The following is a 20,884-nucleotide window of genomic DNA, read 5'->3' as shown; positions in this document are numbered from 1 at the left end:
TCTCTGTTCTTATGGAGTTTCTCATTCATTCATTCATTCATTCACCTAACATTGATGAGAAGCTACTTTCTGCTCCTGGAGATGCTGAAGTATGTGAAACCCTCATGCTTATAAAACTTTGGCCAGTGGGGTAGCCAACAGGCAAATGGGCAATTAAGATCATATGCAGTGGGGGCTGGAGAGATGGCTCAGCAGTTAAGAGCACTGACTGCTCTTCCAGAGGTCCTGAGTTCAGTAACCACATGGTGGCTCAACCATCTGTAATGGGATTCGATGCCCTCTTCTGGTGTGTCATATAAATATATATATATATATATATATATATATATATATATATATATATTTTAAAAAGAAGATCACATGTGGTAAGGAACTGTGGTAGTGAGAGATGACCCTGGAAGTACCTCTCGTCTGAGGCAATATTGTAAGTATGTGAGATGCTGGGAAACAGATAACAAAGAGGGGTTAGTTTTGCTTGGGACAGGGGTAGAAGGAAGGGAGAGGATCAGGAAAGGGGTCTCTGGAAAGATGGTCAAATTCAAAGGGGAAAGGAGAAAGGGGTAGGGTAGGGCTGAGATAGGATGATGTACACAATGGAGGGGCAGGGACAGTGTCCTCAAAGATGTGTGCTGTGTGTATGTGTGCACACATGGGCCTGCCTGAGTGGGTGATGAGACTGGATAGTGGGTTAGATTTCAACGAGTTGGTAATGGGAACCACAGAGTGCTTTTGAGGAAGGAAATGATCTGATCTGCTTTGTCTTCGGGGGAGAGTACTTCTGGCATCAGTGTGTAGATAGATTGAGGAGGAAGAGACGGCGATAAGGGATCAGATGACCATTGGCCAGTTATCTGAGAGTCCAGGAGAGCAGGAAGGCATGTACTCATGATAATGTGGCCACTGCTTGCTCAGTATCTGTTTTGGACCAAGGCCATTGCCTTTATTTCCTTTCCTAGACTCTGCAGGGGAGCTCATCCTTTCACAGAAGCAAACACTGGTGCTCACACTGACCGGTGCCTAGGCCCAGGCTACATAGCTCACAGTCTGGGAATTGAATCCATATTCACATGGTTACAAAGCCTGTGTTCCTATGTTCCAGCTTCACACTTTTTCTTTTTTTCTAATGGAGAAGGTCTTTCCTCAGGGGACATTTAGAACAGAGATAGTACATAGGGAACACAGGCCCGGGCTCAGTCACTGTCTACCTGTGTGATTTTGATATGTTGTTTAATTCCTCTGCCTCTGTTTCACATTTATGGAGTGGAGAAAGTACTCCCAACCTCTTAGGTTTGCTAAGATGCTACAATAGTACATGCATCCCCTGTGCTGTCCCTGGGCTGCAGTAGAAACTTAGCTGGTGGCAGTCCTGACCACCAGGATTTGGCAAGAGAAGCGTGTAGTGACTGAACTTTGTTGGTACTTCAGTTACAGACAGAGGAGTGACTTGGATGGAAGTTGGGTTAGGTGGGTCTAGGGAGTCATGTGAGCCTGATAGCAGGAGCTAGATAGAGTCTATGAGGAAACATCTGGCAGACAACTGGTTCTGGGGTTACTCAAAGGTAGCTGAGTAAGCCAAGAATCTGGGCAGAGGTTAGTGAGGGAGCAAGGTACAGAGTGGAGCATCTTTAGCAGAGAGTCAGAGAAGGGGCTTAGGTAGTTCAGAGCAAGAAGAAGAATCAGAAGGCCTAAGGACAGAGCTTTAGGGAAGGAAATATATTAGATTAAAGAGAGGACAAGAACACTCACAAACAAGACCTATAGGAGAAAGAGGGAGAAGAAGAGAAGAGAGGAGAGGAGAGGACAGGAGAGAACAGGAGAGGACAGGAGAGGGAGGGAAAGAGAGGGGAAAGAGAACAAGACAGAAGTTCCATCAAGAAAGGGAAAAGAGCCCTGGAGAGGGACAGCCAATAGAGTCTCTGATTTGTCTTCTAGAAAAGTCCTTCTGGGACCAGTTTGTGGAATGACTGAAGGAGGAAGAGATAGAAGGCAACAACTGCAATCAAGGGGCTGTCAGCCATTCATCTGAGAGGCCAAGAGAGCAGGAAGGCACATAGGTTGTCTTGGCAGAACATTCAAGTCATGTGAAGGAGGTTGGAGCACATGCTGGGTAATTTTTGTTAACTTGACACAAGCTGGAGTCATCTAGGAAGAGGGAGTGTAAACTGGAATCAGATTGGCCCATAGGCAAATCTGTGAGACCTTTTCTTTTCTTTTTTTTTCTCAGAGCTGAGGACTGAACCCAGGGCCTTGCACTTGCTAGGCAAGCGCTCTACCACTGAGCTAAATCCCCAACCCCATAAGACATTTTCTTGATTAATGATTAATGTGAGAGGGCCCAGCCCACTGTGGGCGGTGTCATCCCTAGGCAGGTGGGTTGTATAGCAAAGGTAGCTGAGTAAGCCAAGAATCTGCAAGCAGTGTTCCTCCATGGTCTCTGTTTCAGTTCCTGCTTCCAAGTTCCTGCCTTGAGTTCCTGTCCTGACTTCCCTCAGTGATGAATTTTGATGTGCAAGCATAAATCAAACAGAATTGTCCCCTCCCCAAGTTGCTTTTAGGCATGTTTATCACAGCAATAGGAAACAAACCAGGACACAAAATAAAAGGCAGGCTTCAAAGGGCCACGGAGCCAAGAGGGGAAGAGGAAGGCACCCAGCGCAGAGAACTGCTTTCTTCTGAGCAAAAGGGACAGGAAACCAATAAGGAGCCAGCCTGGGGAACAGAGCTGAGGGAATGCTCATTTGCTTGTTTTTCCATTTGCTCTTCTGGATAACAGAAGATAACAGGGCAGCTTAAGCAAGGCATTAGGTCTGTGTGTGATGAACATCGTAGTGGGAGCTAGGTTGAACAGTGGGTGCTTCTATGTGTTGGTATCTGAATGGTCACAGTGCCCCACAGAGGAGGGAGGAGAAACTTACCATCACATGACAAGTGTCCTTGTGACCTCATTAAGGATCCAAAGATGCAAAGGCCACATTTTCTTCAACTGGTACCCTAAACTATTTGACCTTATAAAACTTCAAACTTGGGACACTATGGGGTCGACCACAGCATGAGATCTTTCAAGCTGAAACCAGTTAGAAAGTTATACACTCTGTGTATTTGTGTGTGTGTGTGTGTGTGTGTGTGTGTGTGTGTGTGTGTGAGAAATGACAAATAAGGCCATTCTTTTTTACATGCATGTGCTCTGTGGACACTTCCCAGGTTGCCCTCTGACACCCCAACAAGGACCTTTGTATAGCCCACAATTCTCTGTGGCAAGATACAACAGTGGCCTTGGTGACTCCGACCTGTGAGGGGACCACCTGGACAACTGAGGACAAGAGCTGAGGCATGCTCTTGGAGGGTGCCCTGAGGTCAGACAAGGTGTACACTGCCACCACATACTCCTGGACATCCTGTGGACAGGCTTGTATGTTCCTTTGCAAATCACAAGTGCTAACTTTTGGGGTATGTAGATGAACTCTGCAAGTGGCCACTACAACCCAAGTGGGGCCCGGAAACAAGTTTTAAGGAGCCTCTTAGTGGCTGGGTATTCATAGCCTCCATTGAGCCCCTTCGGGTCTGCTGCCTCTCCCTGGCTACCTCCACCTGCACCTTTTTCATCTGAAGCATTTCTTTGAGTTTGCTGTTTCCTGATTTGCCACACTTTCACCCTGCCTACCCTACAAGGTGAGATCCCATGTTCCCTACCTGTGCTTCTGAGGACTGAGCTGAGAACATCTGTGACAGCCCATCAGAGGCCTGTGCTGCCCACTCTATGCCAAAGGCGGGAAGGAGGGTTACTTATGCCAACTCTGAATTTCTGTCACCCAACCTAGTGTCTAGCACATAGGTGCCCAGAATGAACAATTTGGAGAGATGTGGACTTCTCTTTTTATGGAACCGCATTAGGGTGTGCTCAAAGCATGGCTTCTTTAAGGATGGCTTCTCTGGAGCTGGGAGAGGGTTCAGGCAGTAAATAGTCCACCATGCAAGCATAAGGCCTCAAATTCAGATCTCTGGGTGTGGAGGGATGTGTCTATGATCCCAGCACAGGTGAGGTAGAGACTGGGTATCACTGGAGCTCACCAGTCAGCCTACCTAAGTCAAATCAGTGAGCTCCAGGTTCAGTGAGAGATTCTGCTTCAAAATATTAAGGTGGAAAACAAAGGTGGAAGATGTTATTAACTATAATGTGGCGATCATGCCAAGGTGCGCCCCTGAGTTATTACACTGTGCAACAGATCTGATATAAAGGGGGCTTGTAGTGAAGACCCCTGGGAAGGAGTAGAGGCCATGAGGGTGGTGGGCTGGGTGGAGTGGAGGGCAGATAGGGAGAGAAAGGGGGAGAGAGAATACAAGAACAGAAATTGAGCTGGGGTAGTGGGCAGTCCTTTTATAAACGGCACACACTTAGCATACCTGGTGGTAGCCAGCAGGTAATGACAGTAGGTGACATAAGCTGTTGCTAGGTTCCTGGGAGGGGTCTAGTGGAATCGCCTGTGAGCTAACAGAAGACACCTGATATAAAATTCTGGACTCTACACTTATGTGCACACACATATGCATGTGCATGTACATCTGTGTACACATGTGCATGTGCATACACACACACACACACACACACACACACACTCACACTGACTCTTGTTTGCTCAATTGAGGAGCTATTGTGATGAGGGATGAGGGATGTAACACTTGTGTCCTCCCTGTAGCAAAAGCCTGTTCCTCCGTATGTCTCCCAGGCAGTACTAATGGGATAAAGGCTTAGTACTGGCTAAAACCTGCAACATTTCTCTACACATGGATGGTCAGCAGATCACTCTAGAAATAAACTTTGTCCCCCTCCCCCTCTCATTTTATTTTGAGATAAGGTCTCATGTAACCCAGACTGACCTCAAACTCACTAAGTAGCCAAGGTTGGCCTGGAACTCCTGACCCTCCTGCCTCTACCTCCTGAGTGCTAGGATCGTGGGCATGTGCCCACATCCACATCTGGTTTTGAAAAAATAAAAAGAAGTCTGCACACCTTTTCAGCCACAGAGGCATAGGTTGTTAGATGGCCTTGGTGGCCAGGCTCAGGGAACCTCAGCCCCTCACTGCTTCCCTGGGGACCCCACATGACCTACCTTCAGAATATCTCCAGTGTGAAAGCTCAGTTCATCCTCACCTGAGGCCATGAAATCAAACTTGGCAATAGCTTCCATGTCTTGACGAGAAGCTGGAAGAGAAACAATGTGGTCATTATGCTTTTCCACCAGGGACGGGCTGCAGAGCAGATGGCACCGCCTGGCAGGCTCAGCAGTGGACAGGAGGGTGGCCCAGTGGATGTCTGCAGGCTGGAGAGCTAGGCTTGGGCAGCTGAGAAGGCCGTGCAAGGCCGGAGCTCATGTTTGCAACAAGAGCTGCTGCAGCCTTCCAGATCTGGTTCCCAAAATCATTCTCTAGATACCAGAAGTAGGAAATACAGCCAGTGACAGCCCGGCCCCTCTCCCTCCAACTCCCTTAAACCCCCCCCCCCCCCAGCCCCTGGCCTGTCACTGCTTCTGGGGCCATCTCTGTTTGTCACTGATAAGGACAGAAGGCTTGCTATCAACTGGAACTTGAGGCCCAGGGGGCTAGAAAAGACTGCTCAGTAAACACTGTCCTGGGGCTGTCCCTTGGCAGCTATATTTAACCAGGCAGTGTTAATTAGACAGATGCCATTTTTCCCTTTTACATCTGAATCATTTAAGAGAATTAGACAGTATTGGCCAATGGGGAACTCAGCATCCTTCTGCCCAGTTTGACAGTAGGAAGCATTTTGGTTTTTGAGCTGGGAAACATAGTTATTGTAACATCATGATGCAGCCCAAGTACCTTTCAGAAATTTCAATTCCGATAGTTCTGAATTGAATTAACCTGTCTCACAGTGACCCCCCATGTTCTGATCACTGTGTCTACCCATATACTTCATTAAATATGAAAAGAATTCGAATTCAAGGAGCTGTTGGGAATGCCACAGAAAGAACTGAGTAGAAGTGGTGTATGTATGTGTGTATGCATGTATGTGTGTGTGAGTGTGTAAATGGCTGTGTGATGTCAGCCAAGTAGTTAAACCTTTGAGGATCTCAGTTTCCTCATCTTTAGAATGGGAATCTTAATATGCAGTTGATCGAGTTGTGAAATGGAGTTAAATAATAGTTACAAATACTGCACAGGATACAGCTGGAGAGTATTTATATTTTAAAATAATTTTATGGGCCAAAGAGGTAGTTGTATTGATAGAGTACTGGTCTGGCATGCATGAGGAATTCAATACCTAGCACCACACAAACCAGCATGGCAGCACACCCCTGAAATCCCAGTGCTCGGGAGGTAGAAGCCAGAGGATGAGAAGTTCAAGGTCATCCTTAGCTACATAGTGAGTTGGAGGCCAGCCTGGGCTACACGTCATCCTGTATCAAGATAATAATGACAGTCCTAATTTTATGGAATAAATCCCTCCCCAGCTGAGGCAGCCTGAAGCAGAAAAGAAGACAATGTTGGCCATCTCCTAGAAACTGTTCTCCCTGACTGTGGCACTTAATCAGCAGGACTGTCACATCCTCTGATCCTCTGTTAAAACAGCTTACTGTCAGGGCAGCGTCTGGAAACTTATGGTTCAGCACTTAGGTTTTACAAAATTTCGCTAATTCTCCAGCCCTTTGAGTGAGTTAATAAGTTAACCCTCAGACCTAGTGGGTTCTCATCGATCAGGAAACTGGGGATGCAAATAGTTTCCTCAGGAACTTCTATCCCTTTCAGCAAGATCAGGAAGGTAGCAGTAGGTGGCAGGGTGCAGCAGGAAGCTCTTGGTGGATTCGAGCTGACTGAGTCAGGGTGAAAGTAGGGTGCAATCAAGGGGCTCAGGATGCTGACTTCCTGCATCTGCTTTGTTTCCCAGAAAACGATTTGTGGGGTGACCATTACCAATCTCCAAAGACAGACAGCCAGTGAAGCATCACTCAGGAGCCAAATAAAATGCCATCGTTGGTTGACTCTCTATCTCTCCCTCCTAGTCACAACCTATTTCCACACAGCGGCAACACAGATACATTCCTTTTTGTACACTTTCTTCAAGATCTGTCCATCTGAGGTAAATTAACCTGTTGGTCGACCCACTGAGCAGGGAGGAATACTCTGCCTTCCTTCCTTGAGGCTAAATGCTTTTGCTGAATGGATTCACCCCCATTATGTTACCACTCTGGAACCTTTCCTAATTAAAGCCTTGCCTCTGGTTTGCAGGGGGACGTGACTCCTGTGGGTCACCATCATGGTATCTACAGTAGACACTTGGTCACCTCAAGAGATCAGATGTCGGGTGAACGGTCCTGAAAACCGTGATCCCATTTCCACACAAATTTACCTTAATAAGTGAGGTGAGAACAAGGGGAGGCAAATGCTAAATGTATTTAAAAGTCACACGAAGTACAGAGGAGAAGAGCCTGCGCTAGGTGTGACCTTGAGCTTGGGAAGATCAAGCCTGAGCGCTTGGCTCCCGACAGCTGTAAATCACTTGGGTGAGAAGACCTAGACAGAAGTAAAATTGCTACTGCATAGTGTCACTTTTCTGTCTCCCCCCAGGGAAGGTTGGCAGTGTGGCAGAGCCAGAGGTACAGACATATCACACAGCTCCTCAGCTTGTAATATTAAATCCTGGCTCTGAAAACCCAATTAAATGAGCCTTCCCTTCCTGAGATCCACTCCCATTTCCGTTTGTGAGATGAAATCTGGCTGCTGTTTTATGGGAGAGAAATATTCATGGTGGTGGAGGAGGGTGCTTTGGTTGGGGTCACAGGGCTCTGTGCTCCTTCCCATGTCCCCCGTGGAGAAGAGAACAGTAATATGTCACCTTCGGTTTAGCTGTTGAAAGGCATGGGCCTTTAGATCTTGATTCTTCTGTGTTTATTAGTGTTGATTTGGAAAAGTTTAACAAGGACCACTAGGGAAGAGGGAAATTGAACTATCAATATAGTTTATTCAGTAAATATTGATTGGTTTTTATTTATTTATTTTCTGTAATAGTCTGCACCTGTCACTGCTACATTTTACAGTTGGGAAACAAATTTCTATTTTTATATAGAGATGACTAGATTTCAAGAATGGGTAGGAATGGTGAAAGGAATGAGGGAAGAAGTCAGGAAAGGAGGTGAGGAGAACGTAGCCTGGATTCAAAAGTGTCTTCATGCTGTTCTCTGTAATTTCAGTGCTCCTGACCTCTGGGAGAGATGAAGAGAAAGACCCCCTTCCAGAGATCTCCATCCTCGCAGATGTACTCAATACAGGTTCCCTGCCAGGGACTGGCTTTAGAAATGGCTGAAATGCCACCTGCCACACAGCATGAGAAGCTGCAGCCTCCAGGGGCAGCCAGCCGCCTCCGGCAGCCTCCCCCCAAGCTGAACCCTACAGATGATGCCATTTGTGGGGCTCTAATGCCAGCCTGCTTCCCCGCTGCCCACCGACCCTGTGCAGCTCTCTCAGGCATTATCCATTAGTGGCCCTGAGACACAGATCAGCCTCCCGGCAGGGTGACACCACACAGGAATGCCTGGACTGATCATCTCTGCCCTTGAATTTCCTTGTAAGCTGCTTTTACTAGGGGGAAAAATCACCCTGGAAAATATTCAAGTGACATACAAGGAATGCTTATCTACGTTTAAAACCTCATCACCACAGATGCAAACAAAAGGCACAAGGCAGTTCTTTTTTCATAACTCCATTTAGAAACCACATTAAATAGATTTGTTTGAAGAAGTAGTTTTCATCAAGATGGTACCAGGCAAGAAACTTCTTGAACAATTTCAGCTCCTCCTAAGTTGGCTATGAATAGCCAAGGCTTCCATTTTATGTCTCTCTTAAAAGGAGCAATTGCATAACGGCACAGAGCTAAGAGAGACTCAGGCTCAGGACCCAACAAAAGAGGAAGCTGGGTCCTAAATTGAATCAGCCAGACCACTTCCTATTTTGCTGGGGACAGCTCTAATTTGAATGTGTGCCCCAGTTTGGGTTGTAATTCAGACAGCAGAATGTCTTGCAATGAGAGAGAGAGAGAGAGAGAGAGAGAGAGAGAGAGAGAGAGAGAGAGAGAGAGAGGCAGAGAGACAGAGAGACAGAGTCAGAGCGAGATGGCTTTTATGAATACTGCTCACCACACATTTATCAGAACATTAGCCACAAATGTAACTGTTATTAGTTTATTTATGTAGGATATGAAGAGAACAGTGAAGAGCTTACCATTTTTGAACTTTGGGGTTTGGGTGCAAAGAGCTAGATAAATTCAGTAAATATTGATTGGTTTTTATTGATTTGTTTTCTGTAGTAGTCTGTATCTGTCACCTATTAAGGGCAAAATTATACCCCGAATGCTTCATGATACAGACACTTGGAGGGTCTAGCCTTTATGCTGTCCTTGTTGTTATTATGCTGAGATAAGGTCACCTGAAGTATTGCTATGTTGATCAGACTGGCCTGGAACACCTCAAGTAATGCTCCTGCCTCAGCCCTCTAATGGCTGGGATTATACAAATAAGACTGGTGCAAACAGGTGAAGCCCCTCTTGGAGATAGTCGAAGGTCAGCTCAACTACTGTTCAGAAGTAGGAAACCTTATGCTGCTTGGGGCTGGGGGGCTGGGGGGCTGGGAGGAGGTGATTACAGTTAAGTCCCACTGTACACAATAGGAAGGTTCTTGGAAAGTTGTTCTGAATAAAGTATTTGTAAATGGAATTGTATTAGCATGTATTATAGACTCCGATCTACAAAAGAGCCCTGCGGTGAAGCCCTTACAAAATGAAAAGGAAACTTTGTTATGCAAATAACTACCTTTTAATTGATCCATTTTAAAGTCTGAGCTTGTAGCATTAAATCTTGAAAAGAACACACCTGTGTGTCACCTCTAGCTTCCCCATACTGGGGGCCAAGTAAACATTAGCTGGCTATCAGCTCTGAAAGTGCTTTATACAACTACTCATAGAGACAGAACGTTCTACCTTGGAGTGTAGACCGGGGATCAGGAGGCTTTTACTGGAAAGGGCCTGTAGCAAGTATCTTTGAGGGTGATATGGTCTCTGTTCTGTACTGTTGTGGCGTCTAGGTCAGCCACAGATGACAGATGAATGGATATAGTTGTGTTCCCGTCATATTTTATTCGTGAACACAGGCATTCATTTCTTCTTGTGTTTGACACAAGGTCTCACGGATCCCAGGCTGGTCTCAAACTGGCTGGGTAGACAAAGGTGACCTTGAACTCCTGCTCTGCTGAGCTTTTAGGCAAGTGCTACCACAATAGGCTTAGCAGTAGACGTCTTAAAGGGAGAGATTTTAGCTAATGGAGTAAGGATTAGGAATCCATAGACATGAATTGGAATCTGCAATAGGCTGCTCGCTTCCTGGGGGTTGTGTTATCTCATCCATGAAAGTACAACCACAGGTCCTTCGTGTGTAGACCCTAACCAATATATATGTAGTAGCTATGTATGTTATTCTTAGAGTCTCCACAATCCCCAGGCGATGCTTAGTAGATATTCCATTAAGTGTTTGTTGCATTCATTAAAGCATAATTAATAACCTGCCACTAGAGTTACATTTGATTCCATCAGGGGAGGGGACCTGTGTATCTAAGTTTACAAGGGACAGTTAATTTCCTACTCCAAGGCGCCAGCAAACTCATCCAGAGACAGTGAAGCAAGCACACACCCGATTGAAGAAGTCTGCCTTATTTAATCCAACAGAGGGCAATGGTGCACCCTAAACTGTGGCTTGTACTTTGTAACATTTTTTTTTTCCTTTCTTCTCCTCTGAGGCCTTATAATCTTTATCCAGGCAGGTTTGGTGACTGTCCCCGTTGTTCCTTGTGAGTTTCGAGGCTTATAAACAGTCTCAGAGTCTAGCACCTATGAAACTCAGCCGTGCTTGGATGGAAGAGAATTAGGCACCATCTTCTCCCACACATTTTCTGGGTTTAAATTCCTTCTGAATACCATGGAAAGATGGTTCCTTTCATCTCAGGGTTCTGTCCTTTTTTTTTCCTCCAGCCCTTCAGAAACAGCATCTTACTTTGTAGCTCAAGCTGGCTTCATCTTTGCAAAATCTTCCTGCTGCAGCCTCCAGAATGCTGGGATTCCAGGTGTATGCTAGCATGCCTGACTTTTGCTGAGCTTTGGATTGTATATTAATGATCTTGGGTTAAAATCTACATTGTGTCACTTTCTTTCTTTCTTTCTTTCTTTCTTTCTTTCTTTCTTTCTTTCTTTCTTTCTCTCATGTCTGTGTGATTCAAATATGTGCCTGCATTCATAGATATTTAGGCGCATTTGTATACATGCATGTGGATGTTTAAAAAGCAAAATTGGGCATCTTTCTCAATTACTCTTTATGTGTTGAGGTAGAGAGTCTCTTGCTGAACTTAGAGCTTACCAATTCTGGCTATTCTTGGTCTTGTGGGCCTGCAAGCCTGCCTCAGGGAACACCTCTCTCTTGCTTCCTAGGATTATAGACAGCAATGATGCCTGACTGGTTTTTAAATGGGCTCAGGGATTCAAACTCTGGTCCTCACTGCAAGCACCTTCTCCACTAAGTCATCTCTCCAGTTCCTAGTGTGTCTAGGATCTTTCTGACTTAGTGGGCATTTAGCTTAGCAGGGGAGAACAAAAAGGCATAGACAAATGGCTCCTGAAAATCTGTAATCACTGGGTGGACAATGACCTCTCAGCTCGCCTGTCAGCTTCTGTTTAAATATTCTACCAGAGGCACAAACCAATTTTTCCTGAAAGAACATGTGGGATGTGGGAGGCTTGACTTCTCTATACTTTGTGCTCTCATTTAACAGAAATGTTAGCCTGCTTGCCAAATGTCTAAGACGACATACATGTTCCCTTACTGTGTCGCCTTGAATTGTCTCTAACGTATCCGCTGAGCCTTTAAAACAGTGACCTGTGAATCCCTTTCCAGCAAGAGCCCACTTCTGTTTCTTCAAAGATTTTAATCTAAGGCCAGAGAGTAGAGCGGGCAGTAGAATGGGGCAGCTATAACCAGTTCACCTAGGGATGGATCCCTGGTATTCTTCTCTTGTCCCAAATCACAGATGCAGGTAGCCCTGCATCTAGGGGTGGCCCTCAGAGTCCCCTTCATTGATTGTAGCCAATGATTCCTCTAGATATTGGTCCACTTAAGTGAGAGACTCCATCATTTCTTTTTTGGTTTAGGATTTTATTTTAGGAGAATAAACGGCCTTGTCAGTGGAGACAAGTGATCTCCCTCCAGAAAATAGATGCACATTTCTGATTTCGCTGCCATGGAAGAAAGTAAGACTAGCAAAGTACGTCCCACCAAAACCACTTCTGTCCAGAATGCTGAAATTTTCGTCCCCTGTAAAGTGACTCTGTGCAAACAGGACATTCTTATTTTTCTTCTGCCCTCATTATTTTCTCACTGCTATGCCCCAGGAAAGCACAAATCCCCATTACGACTGGCAGGGGTGGAATTCAAGGGGGCCCTCTGTAGCTTGTCTGAGAACAATAATTCATCAGCCCCAAGCCGCTGGTGCCAGTCTTGGAGACCCAGAGGAAGTGGCTTATGAATAGAAGCCTCCGGGCCCCACCCCCAACTCCCATCCATTTCTGTCCTGTGCGCAGGTGTGTTCCCCGAATAACAGTTCATCTTCTTGCTGCTTCTCTTCTGCAGGAAGCCACCAACAGAGCTGTCTCTAATGACAGGCGACAAAGGGGCAGCTGGTTTGGCAGCAAGGTGCTGAGTGGGCAGGCAGGAAAGATGATACTTTTTCCTTTTCATCTGGAGAAGCCTGGGGCTCTGTCCATCATTGCCATGACATGCGGGGGGGGGAGGGGAGGGGAGCAGGTCATTCCAGGCTTTACCTTACATTGCACTACTTCCTATTACCCGCCCGTCCTGTAGACCTTTGCCAACCTGGAATTTGTCGGCTCTCTTATGTTTTTCTAATTCCCAAGTGGGAAGCTTCTCTGTGGGATCGAAGGCACTTGGTGTTCAGGTTGTGAGGAGCAAATAAGCTGGATATTTTTCAGACGTACAGACAAACGTACACACAGGGAAGAGCCCCTACAATGCCCGATATCCTTATTTAATCAAACCACTGCTCTGCAGGGCCTGTCACCGTGATTATGGCGACCACATTCCTCTCTGGGCTCCTGCATTTCTCTTTTTTAAAATTAGCTCCTTTTTTTTTTCTTTGCAAGATTTTTTTTTTTTTTTGGTTTTGTAGGAAGGAGTGGGAAGAGAGGAAGTGGAAAGGAAAAGAGATGTGAGGACACTGTCCCCAGGCAGGTCCCCTCCCCTCTGCCCATACCCCAGTTTCATCCTTAGCTCTCATCACCCGCCCTCTATGTAATCCCCTCCGCCTGGCTTATATAATCAACTATTTTTTAAAATGCTTATCACATACTGTCTCGTTCACCCCCAAACTTTATCGAAGAAAAATACCCTTTTCTTTTTTCCTTCACTCTAACACACATGCTCTATTAAACTCAGACAACTCCCACCCCTGTCAAACTGTCAGGCGAGGCTGCCTCCGAAGAAGGGGAACTCACAGAGGATGGGGTGTCGGGGGTGGGGTGGAGTCAGACAAATCTGCCTTTAAACCCCCGTTGTTTACTTGGTGGCCGAGGAATCTTAGTTCTCTGTGCCTCAGTTTCCCCTCTGAGGATTCAGATGACATCCTCACCCCGCCACCTTCCAGGGAACTTGAGTGCAGAAAGCTCTGTTCAGCCCTGGCATTTGCCTGCATAGTGTCTTTTCCCCAAAGCGTTTTGGCATTGGAGTATTCTACCAACATTTCTTGTAGAGAAAAACAAATGTCAAAACTGCTTTTAAAAGTGTAAATCCACCAAACATATGCTCCTTTTTTTCTTTTTTTCTTGTTTGAAGCCTCCATTTCCCCTCACTTCCCCTGGGCAGGTGCTAACTTCTTTCTCCTGGCCATGAGCCCTGGCTGTGGTGTTAGCCAGAGATACAGGCGTGGTGTGGGACGGAGACCACTCACTAAGTAGGAGGACAAGGTTGACTAGCCAAGGGGAAAGGAGAAAACTGATTTGGCTTCTACACTCTGCCCAAACACCCAGGCTGGCGTAGAACAGGAAGCTGGGGGCAGCCGGGGAGAGAACATACCACCCAAGTTTCACCAACGCCTAGAGACAAGAGCTGGCCAAGACCAAGCTGCCATTGCTTTGCTGTGGTCTAGGGTGTGCCAAGGGTTTTACCAGTGGGCACTGATTGTAATTTGGGGGGAGGGGCAGAACTGGGAATTGAACCTACTGCTTCACAGGCATGCTAGGCAAGCTCTCTACCATTGGGCTATATCCCCAGCTCAACATTTATTATCGTTGTTAGTAACTAGACATGAGAGAAGGAAGCACGATATTAGTATGTATCTTGATGGTTCAGAGTATGTATCTGATGGTTCCTGAGGCTCTGTGCTCTCTCTGCTTGGTTTCTTGGCCTCCATTGGTACTAGCAAAATCATGGGCCTTCTTCCCACCAGGTCAGGATAATTGCTAACTAGCTTAGGCCTGCTGAACCTTCCTGGGTGGCTGGCTGTCAGCTAAGAAATTGACAGCAGCTATTCCCACATACCATGGAAATTCAAGCCCATTACTTTTTGGTCAAAGAGGCAATGACTGCAATAAACTGGCTGACCTCAGAGTGGGCAATCGTGGGCTCAAAGGCAATTTTAGAAATGGGAGCCATGTCACTTCACACAAACTGCAGTTCCCTGCCCCCTTCCTCCTCCCTCTGCCTTCTCCCCCTCCCCTCCCTCCCTCCCACCCCCTGCAACACATTCAAGGGTTTTCAAGTTCACTTTCTCCTTTAAACACTAGTCGCTTACCATGGCTATATTTAGAATGTACATTTAAAAATCTTCCCGTTGTTTTATTAAAACAAACCCATGAAAACCTCGAAACAACAGCATCAAAATGCCAAGATCTTACTGGATCTAGAGAGGTCCCTGACAGCCCCGCTGGGCTGTCAAGCTGGCTTCTGACCCAGCAATCCTGTGCTTTAAGCCACAGTAGAAATGGGAGAAAGGCTGATGCATCTAGGGCTGACTGCTCTGTTATCCTTCTGGTTTCCTAGAGCCATAACAATTGTCTGCAGACACATTTGGACTGCGGGCAAGTCCGAATGGAAAGGAAGCATTACAGATACTTCTCTGACTCGGAAAGCAGTTTGTGAACCCCATCAGAAGGGTGCGGGAGCGGCTGAGGTAGATGAAAGTAAAGGGTAAGAAAGGGACAGTCGGACAGATTTCTACAGAAGCCAGTCTTTTTCCTCCTTCCCATTTCCTATTCTCATCATGGTTCCCCTTCAAATATATCACTAGGATTTTATGGGGCCTTCACACTCCCTCCTCTTCCCTTCTGCCCATTTCAGGTTTGTTTTTATTGATCTGGGCTCTGAAAGTTGGGTGTATTTATCATGTGTTTGAAAACCTTCCGTCTTTTTGCTCTGTGGTCTCTGAGGCTCATACACATTGCTCATACACATAACAAACACACTCCTGTCGTCTCCTCTTTCTTCCCTCCCTATCTGTGCCCGAGGTTCTCGTCATTCTTATTTGACCAACACACAAATGTGTAGCCCAGAAGACTCTGTGATTACAGCTACCTTAATCTTTTTGTCATTTTTCCTTGTGTCATCAAATGCCTGTTTATCATCGGAACGCTGGCCATTTTTCAGCTCACTGGTTTCCAAGCTTGCAAAAGTGAACATTAACTCAGACAGTCACTTACCTGCCTTCAGTCCATAAGTCTATCCCTGAAAATCTAGAGGCGCTGACAGCTTCATAGAGCAAGTCACCCCTTTAAAAGCACTAAAAGCTGCTAATCAAAGGATGATATTAACTGGGCACAGTGGTGGTACAGGCTTGTAATTCTCAACACTTTGGAGGCTGAAGCAGGAGAATCACAAATTTGATACTGCTTTAGAATACATAGTGAGTCTCTGTCTCAAAAAAAAAAAAAGAATCAGAAAACAAGACAAGCAAAAATTCAGTCAAAGGGATAGTATTTTGAATTTTGCTGGCCAAGTAAATAATTAGAATTTTAGAATTTTCTCATTTTAGGAAAATGTAGGCCTTCCTTGAATGAGTTTGGTTAAAGAAACCCATACCTGAATTTGCCTCTCTCTCTCTCTCTCTCTCTCTCTCTCTCTCTCTCTCTCTCTCATCTCCATATAGGCCCTCATACTGGATACATAGTCAAGGCTGGCTTCAAACTCCTGATTCTCTGCTTTTATCTCCCCAGTGTCGAGATTACAGGTAAGCACCACAGCCAGCTGGTCTCTCTTTCGTTTTTCTTGGCCATTTTGATCAAGGAAGGTCCCCAGTTTTGGGCTTACCAAGTTGGAAGCAGTTCGCAAAGCAATTGGTTTTCCCCTCAGAGAGTGCAAGGGAAGCGACCTGGTTGTAAAGTATACGTGAACCGCTTGGCATGTCTGTTACATTGAACAAAAATGTCTCTCCTCATCGCAAACATTGCTCAAAGAAAAAAAAAAAAAAAGGCCACCATAAATCCCAGACTCTTGTTCCTAAATGTGACTGTTCCAGAGTCCTTCATCACCTGTCCAGGCCTGGTCTAGTCCTCCTCCAGCTCCAGAATGCATCACTGGACTTGAGCTTAGCATTCAGGACGTGGCCTGAGCAGGGCTGTGTGGAACAGGATGATCCAATTACTTTCTCTGCTGCTAGCACTTGGTAATTGTGTTATACATTGCTGCTGGCTGTTCAGGAGCTAAAATACTCTGAAGTTGCAGGTGTGTTAGACAGGAAGAAGGTGATGCTAGGCCATTTCTAATGTGGGGGGTTTTGAACCACAACACAGGGCTGAAGGTGGCCCTTAACATTTTATTTTGTTTGCCTCTGTTCTTTTGGCCAACTGCCAGTCCAGTTGGCATGCAGGCATTTTGATTTCTTTCTAGTTGTTTCCTCAAGTTTTTGTTCCTCTTCCTCTTCCCTTTCTTCCCTACCACCTCATTTTATGAGATAGCCTTTCACTGGGCCAAAGCACACTTATCAGGTAGGCTGGATGACCAGTGAGCCGAGGATCTGCCTATCTCCAGTTCCCCTGTATTGTGATCACAAGTGCACCCAACCACACTTGTCTTTTAAATGCAGGCCCTGAGGCTCTAACTCATGTTCTTGTTCTTTCAAGGTAAGCATTTTACCTACTGAGCCATCTTCTCAGGCCCAACTCTTTCTTCTGAAGTGAACCCTGGGACTTTGAGTCTTTATTCCATAATAAATAGACATGATATGGCCTTCGAAGCTAAGCACAGTGGGATTTGTGTCCTGGCTCCTTCCTTAACCAGCTGTATGACCTTGGCCAACTGGCCATCTGTGAGCTCCATCCCTTTACCTAAAGCCTCCTTCTGTTGACCCATTAATCAAAATTATTTTACTATCAAGTATAAACACAATAGAAAAAGATTTCTCTTTTTTCCTCTCTCCCTCTCTTTCTTCTCTTAACAGGATCTTGGGTAGTCCAGGATGGCCTCAAACCTTGAACTTCTGATCCTTCTGTCTCTTATTATTTGAGTGCTGGCATTAGAGGCATTCTATTTAAATTTTTAAAAATTATATTCTTCTCTCATACATTTCCTACTGACTGCAGTATCCCCTCCCTTTATTTTCCCAGCCTCACAATCTTCCCTTCCCTACAGATCCATTCTTCTTGTTTCCCTTCAGAAAAGTGCAGGTCTCCCAGGAATACACACCAGAACATGGCATAACATGTTAAACAAGACTATGCACAAACCCTCAAATCAAGCCTGGACAAGGCAACCCAGTGAGAAAAAGTCCCAAGAGCAGGCAAAAGAGTCAGAGCTAACCCCCACTCCCATTATTAGGAGTCTCACAAGAACACCAAGGCACACAACCATAACATATATAGAGGACCTAGCTCAGACCCAGACAGACTCTGTGGTTGTTGCTTCAGTCTCTGTGAGCCTGAATGAGCTCTGCTTAGATGATTCTATGGGCTGTGTTCTTGTGGACCACACCCAATTGTATGTGTTGCTGAGGATGAAACCCAGGGTACATGCTAGATAAGCCCTCTACCTCCTCATCCTTCCCCACCCCCTAGATAAAGCATCTACACACTTGTTTTTACCTTTTCCTCTAGAATCTGTAACAAATACCAAAACCCAATACCAAAGGCCAAGCAGACGATGCCTATGACCCTTTCTGTATACGCCATGGGCACTCATGTCCCTGCGACAGGGCCAGCTCCTTCATGCCACACTTGGGGAGATACTGAGAGGATGACGCTCATGGGCTTTCTTGTCTTTTCTCTCTCATTCTGTTTTGTTTCCCCATCCTCGTGTTCCTTTACAAACCACTGAGTTTACTTTTCTTGTGTCTGAGAGGGTTGCTGTGGCCTTCTGTCTTCCTACATCCCACTCTTCTGGCCAGAGGGGACCAAAGACCTCTGAGGGCTGACACTTTCTGACATGTGCTTTCTGAGGATTGTTTTCCCATTCAGAACCTGTCCACGTCACAACATCACATGACCTCTCCTAGCCACCCAAGCCTCTCTCATCATCGTGTCAGGTCTTCAGCAGCCTCTCCCTCACCTCCAACCTGTTTCTCAAAATTGTCTTCAGAATTCCAACTACCTGAAGCAAACATGTCTTGGCAAAGTGGCTTCTTATTCTCCAGACACCTCAGCTACCCCATAGCTTCTGCATCAACATCCTTCTGCTGTCTGGCTTGTCCACTATGTATGGTTGTGCAGGTTGCTCACTGTACAAGGGTCCCGGCCTCAGATTATGGTGGCTAAAGCCCATCCATTCCTCTTCTCATTAAGCTGTAAGTCCTGGCATGAATGTGTCTGTCTAAAATTAAGAGTGCATTTTCTAGCCAAGTGGTGGTGGCACATGCCTTCAATCCCAGCATTCAGGAGGCAGGGACAGGCAGATCTCTGAATTTGAGGCCAGCCTGGTCTACAGAGTAAGTTCCAGGACAGCCAGGGCTACACAGAGAGGTCTGTCTCAAGTAACAAAACAAAGAGTGCATTTTAAAAACTGATATCAAGATTCCTACCCTAAGATCAACTTTTACTGGGGCCTGTCTCTGCCACACTGAGTAACCTCACTAATTCTTTGAGACTTAGTGTGTCTATGTCTTGCCTGAGGCGGTGTAAACCTGGGCTCTTCCACATACTGTCTAGGTAATGTGATCCTAAGAAAGTTATCCAAGCACACTAAGCCTCCACACTCAGCTCCTTCTGCCAGGCCCTTCCTATGTAGTCCGAGCTGACTTCACATTCGTGATCCTCCTGACTTTGCATCTTAATATGTGCATTACAAGTTTGGGCCATGGAGCTGAGAAGTTTGTCTTAAACTGGAAAAAACCAGAATGGTGGCTCACATCTGTAATACCCAGCATTTGAGAATCTTTGGTAGAAGGATTGCCTGAGTTCCACCCAGAGTGGGCTACAGTAAGCATGGGAAGAAGTCGGGGGGGGGGGGTAGTGGCACACACCTTTAGTCCCAGCACTTGGGAGGCTGAGGCAGGAGGATCTCTGTGAGTTCAAGCCAGCCTAGGCTACAGAGAGAGCTCCAGGAGATCGAGGACTACAAGGAGAAACCCTGTCTCGAAACACACACACACACACACACACACACACACACACACACACACACACACACACAGGAAAGAAGGAAGGAGAGTAATAATGCCATTTCATAGTGCATAGTGTTTTGGGATGACGGAGTGAAATGTTTCTTTACCATTTAGTGAGGTGCTTGGTACAGAGCATGTGAGCAATGAGCACTGGCTGTTGGGTCCTTTAAAGCATTAACATATTTATTTTTCTTAGCAGCTAATGAGGTGAGAGTATGGAAATGTACCTCCTTCAGCCAGGTTGCCAGGTAAAACACAAAGTGTCCAATTAAACTTCAATTTCAGATAAATAAGTTGTTAGTATGCTCGTGTTGCGAATGTTTACCTACTCCACAGTAATCTCTTAAGTGGCAGCCGGGAGTCCTGCTGAGAATAACAGGCCAGGAGCCCTTTGCTCCTCCTCCCTCTCAGCCCCACTTTCCCGGCTCTTCTCACCTTATACAAAGTCTGCCCCTGAAGCCTGGGGAGAATGCTAGCAATCAGGAAGGAAGTCTGTAGAATTCTTATAAAATTTTCTGCATCCTTGGGACAGAGCTCAGGGCCTTGTGCATGCCAGGCACATGGTCTGTTTCTAGGCCAATCTCCAGGTGTGAGGGGAGGATTGTATGCAAAGGTGTATATTCTCATTCTTTCATCCTGCGGGCTACAGAAGGTGGTCCTGTCTCCACCACCGTGGTTGATTTGCTGCTTTTAATACTTGTGGGTCAAAGTTGAGCTATAGCCATTACTGGTGGGTTTTCTGTGTTGGAATTCCTGTTCTCTAAGCTATTCCTCTGGTAAACCATGGTGGGCAGAGCCAGGATCTTCCAGACCCTCTTCAGTATTCCGATGCTTCCCTTGTGATTATTCTGGCATTTCGTATCCTTATTTCAGAATCATTACCCACTTTCTCATACCTGTAACTTGTCACATGCTTTTTACTCTTTGGCATTTGCACAGAATTCCTGGGCACCAGCCCCAGGAAATCATTAGTAATCCCATCACGTAGCTACCAGGTTGACATTTGCCTGTGTCGCCCATGTATGTAGTCCTGGTGACAAATACTCCTTGAATGTCTGATGACACCTCATCCTTTCTGTGTGTGATCTATGCCTTCCTAGAACCTCACTTCTTCCTGAAACCATTTTAGAGGAAGTTACAAAACCACCAACTGTCCCAAATGTGCATCTGTGCTCTCTCTCTCTCTCTCTCTCTCTCTCTCTCTCTCTCTCTGTCTCTCTCTCTCTGTCTCTCT

General features: G+C 46.0%; 1 protein-coding gene across 3 annotated transcripts in view; it reads right to left on the bottom strand.

The window, feature by feature from the left end:
- The window catches only part of Grap2 (GRB2 related adaptor protein 2), a 79,556-nt gene that overhangs the window by 22,292 nt on the left and 36,380 nt on the right, over nucleotides 1-20,884 (bottom strand). The window contains exon 2 of one of the 3 annotated variants that reach the window (XM_034516904.2): nucleotides 5,109-5,200. In XM_034516904.2, the coding sequence (XP_034372795.1) occupies nucleotides 5,109-5,186 (78 nt within the window). In that variant the 5' untranslated portion in view covers nucleotides 5,187-5,200. Of the gene's footprint in view, nucleotides 1-5,108; nucleotides 5,467-20,884 lie in introns of those variants that run through there. The other 2 variants (XM_076911651.1, XM_076911650.1) reach the window with 2 other exon arrangements.

The sequence above is a fragment of the Arvicanthis niloticus genome, chromosome 13 (genome assembly GCF_011762505.2).
Source record: "Arvicanthis niloticus isolate mArvNil1 chromosome 13, mArvNil1.pat.X, whole genome shotgun sequence".
Lineage (NCBI taxonomy): Eukaryota > Metazoa > Chordata > Mammalia > Rodentia > Muridae > Arvicanthis > Arvicanthis niloticus.
This window is presented reverse-complemented; position numbering and strand designations above follow the sequence as displayed.